We start from the raw sequence: 7,683 nt of genomic DNA on the forward strand, positions 1-7,683 counted from the left end.
GGCGCGGGCGGCGGTGTCCTCTGCTTTTGAAGAGGGCTCCGCGTTTGGGCGCTGCTTTGAAGAGCCGCGCGGGCTCTCGGCTGAGCCGCCCTGGAACCTCGTTCTCCCGGTTGCCGGGAAGAACGTGTCCAGGAGCTGGTGGCCGTCTGCGGCCGGTGAAAGCCGAGGAAGCACCTGCTTCCAGCGGGGAGGCGCTTTGCGGAGAGCCCTGCCCTCCCCGCTCGGTCTGGAGGGTAGCGGCTAACCAGAAGTTAGGCTCGGTCTGCCACCCTCCCGAGAAAGAGGGCTGGGGGTTCACCGGGTGGCTTTTTTCCCCTCGGAGATCAGTAGTAGCGGAAACTGAACGGGTGGCGAGGCAAGTCACTTCTGTTCTCAGTTTCTCGTGATGTGACTCTTGTAATTTGCCCGAGGAACGCCGAGTGGCTGGAATAGTTGTGTCTGGTTGGTTAGTTAGCGTTACCTTGGCGTGGGCGCTTTAACTGCATTTGTATTGTAGTATCCCAAGGTGGGAAAAAATAGGCTGACAAGTAGACTTCCTCCATCACTTCCAACAGAAACACAAAAATAAACGGTTCAATGATACTTGAAATTCACTGAAGATACTTCATGATGATCTGGTGCTACCGTTTGTATTTGTCAAAGGCTACTGCCGCATAAAATCAAACCTTTTGCCCTAGAAATTGGAATGAGTCAGGCAGCGCTGAAGACGGGATGACTAAGAGGCTGTGGCAGCTCTACTTTTTGTAGATTCAGCAGAACTGGTTGTACTGCAGAATGATGCTACCCCTGCTTCCGAACTTTCCATGGTCCCTCGTTTCTGAAGGCTTGTGAAATCCCGTTCTAATTTTCGCATGCCGTAGACTGGAAGATATATTTGATGGGCTCGAGTAGTGAGGAGGTCATGTCTCCGGATGATGTCTGATCAGCAAATTGAAACAACCCTGATAATCAACAGATACTTCTAAAAATGTTCTTCTCTGAACGCTTGTCTTGTGTGTTCACTCATTTACACTAGGCGTGACTCCATTCCTGTTGTGTACACTGAGCTGATACTTCAAGCCCCAGGAGAGCAGTATCTGCTTTTATCTAGAAACTTCAAAGCTTCCTTTCAAGCTTTATGTGGTGTTTGTAAGAGTTGTGAGGTGTAGGTTTTGCTTTGTTTTGTTATTTTGTCTCACCAAATCTTGCATCATGTAGTCTCCTGTGATTTCTTCACTTCCTGCAATCCCAGTTCTCTGGCAGGATTGCGTGAACAGTGTTTCATCGAGAATCAGTGTAGTCTTATAAATTCTTAAAAGAACTGTTGAAAGACAAAAGATTGATGCTTGTTTTATGGAAGATCCTTTGTTCTTCATTCCAAATACTAACAAACAAGAACAAACTTCCTAGAGGAGTGATCTTCCAAAGAAGACAAGAAACAAGACTTCCTACATTCCCCAGGTATTCAAAACAGGGAGCTTAGAAGGCATGACTTACATAACGAGGGGCCATACGGAAGCTTTTTTCCTGTTATCTTTTTTTTTTAAAAAAGAAAGACACACAGCAAACCGACCCTTGCAGAAAAACTTAAAAGACAGTCTAAAACAATGCGTTAAACCCGGTGCTGCAGATGTCGCAAAGCTGCCAGAAGACTGGCTTGTCAAAATTACAGTTGCTTCCAATGAGACAACGTGTCCTATGTCAATATTCCTGCAAATTGTGGGGTGTCCTAGAGGAACTGTAGCCGTTGTTCTTGGACTGTAACTCTTATGAGCAGTATATGATAGATGCAGAAGGTTAAGAGGGATGTTTGTATGTCTGGCAGGTGCCAGGTTCTGTCGCGCCTTGAATTCATTTGTTATGAAAGCTATTTAGGCATTAAAGGAAACCAAGAGCCAAAAGCTTAAAGGAACATCGTTATTTGGTAAAGACAAAATCTCTGAGGAGTTTTAATGTGGAAGCAAAGCTTAACAAGAGCTAAGGCTGCTAAAAATACTTCCATGGTTTCCCTTTAAGTTCCAGATGAGTAGTGTGGAAAACATCTTAACTCTTTAGGATACTGCTTCAGGAGAATTTCTGTCATATCACCTCTACTTTATATTCAAGCTGCATTAAATAAAAAAAAGGTAGAGATAATGCAAGGCGAGGTATACACTTGATTTTTTTGACTTTCAACTTGTAATGGACTTGAGTATTTATCTAGGATAAAACATAACGTCGGCTTAAACACACACTTTATATTATTACTTTAGACCCTTCTACCTTGCATTCTGGAAAACAAAAAAGTTCTCACTTGTTTTTTTTTTTTCTTGCTGCTTTTCCTTAGGTGTGCCAAAATGTCAGAAAGGTCAGATATTCTTCACTTCAAGTTTGACAATTATGGGGATTCGATGTTACAGAAAATGAACAAACTGAGGGAAGAAAACAAATTTTGTGATGTCGTGGTCCATATAGATGACGTTGAAGTTCATGGGCATAAAATTGTATTTGCTGCTGGCTCTCCCTTTTTAAGAGATCAGTTCTTACTAAATGACTCCAGAGATGTAAAAATCTCCATACTGCAGAGTTCGGAAGTGGGGAGGCAGCTGCTTCTATCCTGTTACAGTGGCATTCTGGAGTTTCCTGAAATGGAACTGGTAAACTACTTGACGGCCGCGAGCTTTCTGCAGATGAGCCACATTGTTGAACGATGTACGCAGGCCCTCTGGAAGTTTATAAAACCGAAGCAGCCGTTGGAGAGCAAGGAGTGCGAACAGCAAAGTGACTCCTCTGAGCTGAAGGACCATCAAGGAGATGATGACTCTCTGCAGCAAGATTCGCCTTGTATTCAACCTTCAGAAGACAGTATGGACATGGAGGATAGTGATATTCAGATCATCAAGGTGGAGTCCATTGGGGAGGTAACAGAAGTTAGGAATAAGAAGGATCAGAACCAGTTTATTTCTTCTGAACAAACTGCACTGCATTCCTCAGAGCCTCAACACTTTCTTATCAACTCTACTGTTGAAAACAGAGCAAGTGAAATGGAGCAAAACCACCTCCACAACTATGCCCTTTCATATGCTGGCAGCGATAACATCATTCTGGCCTCTAAAGATATGTTTGGGCCTAACAACCGAGGTATAGACAAAGGCCTCCAGTGGCACCATCAGTGTCCAAAGTGCACAAGAGTATTTCGGCACCTGGAAAACTATGCTAATCACTTAAAGATGCATAAACTATTTATGTGTCTACTCTGTGGCAAGACATTCACTCAGAAAGGCAATCTCCACCGGCACATGAGAGTGCACGCAGGCATCAAACCGTTCCAATGTAAGATCTGTGGGAAAACATTCTCTCAGAAATGTTCCTTACAGGACCATCTCAACCTGCACAGTGGGGACAAGCCCCATAAGTGTAACTACTGTGACATGGTTTTTGCGCATAAACCCGTTCTGAGGAAACATCTTAAACAGCTACACGGTAAAAATAGCTTTGACAATGCCAATGAAAGAAACGTTCAAGACATAACAGTGGACTTCGATTCATTCACATGTAGCGCTGCTACAGACAGTAAGGTCTGTCAGCAAGCTGATGCAAGCCAGGTACTGGATGCAGGGAAGCTGCCTCAGGCTGTGCTCAGTTTAAGAAATGATAGTACCTGTGTCAATTAAGCAATTAAAAACAGCCGTTTGTAGGGATCGTGACTGAGAGGAGCAAACAGCTGGTTTGGGCTTTTACCTAAACTGGTGGTATGCCCTGAAAGGCGATGGATAGACGGATGGATGGCGGGTTGGATTGCAAAACCTGGCAGGTCTTCAGCCATCGTTCTTAGTCTTACTTGATATTTTCTGTGAATAGCAATCTTCCTTCAGGTTTCTGTCTGTGTCTCTACTGTGGATTATGGGGTTAATTGTTTAATTTCTCTCTGATTAGGAGACTCAAGACTAACACCTTTTGAAAGACTGTTGCTGTGGGCTGCGAGTAAACCATCTGCTGTACAGTTAGAGGCCTCTCTGTGTCTGGGCAGATGGAGGAAAGAGCAAAGAGGACAAGTCTGTGAGATAACCCAATTATTATTTTTTTTTTTTAAAGCACTGGATAACTGAAAGCACTCCATATAGTTAAATTTAAACTTACCTCTTAAAATTATCTTTCTCTGATCTTATCCCTAGACCCCTACAGTTGAAATGAAGTATTTTTGTGCCACTTTTTTTGCCCTGTCTAAACTATTTCAAGAAACTTCTGCTGCCAGTCAATGCTATCTTAAAAGCTCTCAGGGTTTTTAACCTCGACATGCATTATGAAAAGATAAAACCCTAAATGATTTGGCAGGGTTAGCTGATCATTGCATAGAACTGTTCAAAATGAGAATAAATTGCAGCTCTGGAATGTGAGAGGCCGGTGCCTGGAGTGCAAGTATGACCTATGTCTTATGCTGTCATACCTAGGATTTTTAAAGGGCACTTACCAGTGTATGTACTGAGACAAGCTAAACACTTCAAAACTAAAAATTATCATCCATCTTCCGTAAATTTTGCATCACATAAGCCACAACAGTTGTTGGTTTTAGAGCAAAGCTGGAGTGGAGAAATACTGCTTTTTGACACTGTGAAAAGAATCTGTTTTAAAAGGTGCAACGTGTAACAACTCCATGCTTTTCCTTCCCCCTCCCCGTTAGTTCTCGTATATCTCTCCTTGGTATCTAATAAGGGCCGCATGTCAGTTCACTTGAAAAAAGAAACAAAAATACCTGCCATAAGAACATTAACGACATAAAGTTTTTTTGATTTCTTGGACACTCGAAGAATACTTTTTTTTAAGTGGTCTGCATAGTTCATGGCCATTAGTGTTTTACAGAGCCTAGGATGAGGTATAGGTAGCACAATTTCTGTAGGTTAATATATCAGCTATTGACTGTACTCAGCAATACCTCTTGTATACCGCCTTAAACATCAAATGTAGTGGGAATGGCATGTTAATTGGGATTCTGGGATTATGCCGTATTGCTTCTCAAAAGTGCCGTGGAATTATCCGCATCCCAATCAGGCTGAAAGAAGCTAATTTATCTGAGGAACACCATTCCCGGTAGAACAGCACTCTTATTGCATTGAAGTGTAGCATAGACTAATAATCACATGGCTGATCCTCGGTAGAGAACTGCTGTTTGTGTTTGGAATAAGTATTTCTTCCATTGCAGCTCTTTTCCACAAGGTTTGCCATGAGGCTGAGATGATGCTTCCTACCTAAAGCAGTACTGTTTGTGTGTTTGAATGAGGGGGTGGGGGTGAAAGGCTGCTATTGTGTGGTTAAAAATGCTAAACAGGTATGACCAAAGGTGTGTTAGAGCAAAAAATGTTTTGTATGTAATTATCAAAAGTTGGTCTTGATCTTCAGATATGTGTGTGTAGAAGCCAGGATTTCCTTATGCAGACATTACACTGACGGGCGATAAAAAGCGTTAATCTTGCAGAACGTTTTCAGAAATCCACATACTTTCAAGTAGAAAAGCAAGGTGATTCTGTGAATCAGTTTTTGCAATTGAGTTTTTAAACTACTGTACTTGACTGTTTCATGAACAATTACGTGGACAGCTATGAAGTAAGCAATGGAAATGGAGTCAGGGCATTACATCTTTCAAGTTGTAGCAAATATATTTAGGCCTAAAATCTAACTACTTGGAACTTTTTAAAATTACTGTTCAGGTTCCTGGGGCAGAAAATAGGTTTGCATGGGAAGAAAAACTGTTTTTCCTCTTAAAGCAACCTGCTTTCAGAATCGTTTTGAGCTAAAACTGACCGTGGCAGTTGCATCTGACACTTGCATCCTGTCTTCAGGCAGAATCTTCTGTATTGTTCAAACATTTTGATAATATATTCACTATATGGAAATAAGTTATAGCGCTAACATCAAAACAAAGATAGACACGGAGAATAAGAGCTTGCAGAGCCAGGTCAACATGCTGTAAGGGACCAGTGAACAATCTAACCAGATACAAATATGAACATGATAAAGAAAATGGTCTTCTGCCAGAGAAAGGAATAAAACTGTACAAATGCTAGAAGAAGTGGCAGCAAAATGGACAGTATTGAAAGCTTTGTCTATCTGGGAAGTTTCTTTTCGTGGAATCATGAAGCTGTAATGTTACTGCAAGGAGAATACAGCTGCTTGAAGCTGTGGGTGACCTGAAGCCGATATGAAGAGACGAGGGGTTTCCCAAGAAACAAAAAAAATGATTTGATCAAGATATATAGGTTTTAAATTCACCCTGCGCTGTGGTGGTGTCAACGTCTGAGAAGGCTGAGACTGCTGGCCGTTCAGTTAAAAGGCTGTTTGTGGTCATTTGGTGAGACCGTGCCAGAAATAAATAAGAAAAAGAAGAGATGCAGAAGACTGCTTCTTCCATGAAAATGGACGCATCTGTTGGATGAAAAGTGACTTCTTACTAACGTCTGTGCTTTTGGCCTGGCAAAAGGGTGCAGACCGAAAGATTTATGCAGGAGACAGCTGCGTGACTCCAGAAACACTGGAGATCTAAGAGGGCAATATGCTGATGGCACGGTGCAAAGTGCACTGGTTGTAGAGTTCATCTAAGATTTGCCCCTATGTGGAACAGACAAGTGGAGAGTAGAGAAGAGGTATTAGATGAGAAAAATGTGGCTAATGCTTCTTCTCTGAATTACAGATTAAAATGGAGTGAGAATTATTATAAATGGAATATACAGAGGCAGCTGGATTATAGAATAAGATGAACTTAATTGTCCGTGTATGTAAAATGTTGTCTTCATTGCAATGTTCGATTAGTGAAAGACTAGATCCATTGGTTGTTGCTACTGATGCTGCATATTCAGATGAGGACTATGGCAGTTATCATAATCTGTGTGTTAATGTGTAGAATACTATTTGCCGGTAAGTGGATAGTCTCACAACTTAATGTGCTGTACAACTTCCTGCATATCCTAAAAATAACTGAAGTCTATTACAAAAATATTTTAATAACTCCTTGAATATATTAGGATTTTTTTTATGTTGGCATTTTATTTATTTTTTTTTTTTATATAGAAGAAAATCTTAGAACTCTTAGGTTTACCAGAGGTTTAGGCTCACCACTTTTCTGAGTGGTGGTAGCTTGTGTAGCATGTGTTCCTGCAGCATATGGTGCGGCTGCACGGCCTCCTGTATAGATCAGGGATGAGTCTTTCCTTAATTTATTTTTCTTTTAGAAGACATGTTTTGCAAGCTAGTAACTGATAAAATTGAAGTGTCAGTCTTTTTCTCCCCTAGCTTTTTGGCAAAACTTAGATAGCTGCCGCTGAACTTTTGTTAAAGTAACTTAAAAATTAATCGTGTGGGGCTGATTTTGGTTCTGGAGTCATTGGGAGGAGTAAAGGCGAGGAGGGAGAATCAAAATGTGAGACATACTGAAACCGTTGAAAGAATTCTAAAGTCACGTTAAATCTTGATTTTTAACAACAAAGGGGGGGAAGTAGCCGGCCCTCCCGACTTGGTAAGGGCTGAGAAGGCAGAACGGACGTTTTTCCTTTGAGATTGTATAATCGACGGACTGAGCATTAGCTACCTCTTCAGTGACTGGGCAAAAGTCTTAGCCTAAGTGTTATTACCAAAGCAGGCGGGGCAGGGGCTGTCGCCGCAGCTTCCTTCCCCGCTCTGGGGCCGGGACGGTGGCCGGGGAGAAGCCAGCTGCTCGGCCCGGCGGTGCGCCTG

At 42.0% G+C, this 7,683-nt stretch overlaps 1 protein-coding gene across 1 annotated transcript; it reads left to right on the plus strand.

Moving 5' to 3' along the window:
- Positions 1 to 2,309: 2,309 nt before the first annotated feature.
- ZBTB26 (zinc finger and BTB domain containing 26) lies at positions 2,310 to 4,723 on the plus strand. The gene is made up of 2 exons (XM_009331604.1): positions 2,310 to 3,563; positions 3,895 to 4,723. Exons 1-2 carry the CDS (start codon positions 2,316 to 2,318, stop codon positions 3,907 to 3,909), a joined length of 1,263 nt encoding a protein of 420 aa, XP_009329879.1. The 5' UTR covers positions 2,310 to 2,315; the 3' UTR covers positions 3,910 to 4,723.
- The last annotated feature ends 2,960 nt before the right edge of the window (positions 4,724 to 7,683 follow it).

The sequence above is a fragment of the Pygoscelis adeliae genome, unplaced genomic scaffold, assembly GCF_000699105.1.
Source record: "Pygoscelis adeliae isolate BGI_AS28 unplaced genomic scaffold, ASM69910v1 Scaffold619, whole genome shotgun sequence".
Classification (NCBI taxonomy): Eukaryota; Metazoa; Chordata; class Aves; order Sphenisciformes; family Spheniscidae; genus Pygoscelis; species Pygoscelis adeliae.

What these genes read in the sequence shown, in the direction of transcription:
- ZBTB26 (XM_009331604.1), top strand. Translation starts at nt 2,316, where the DNA reads ATGTCAGAAAGGTCAGATATTCTTCACTTCAAGTTTGACAATTATGGG.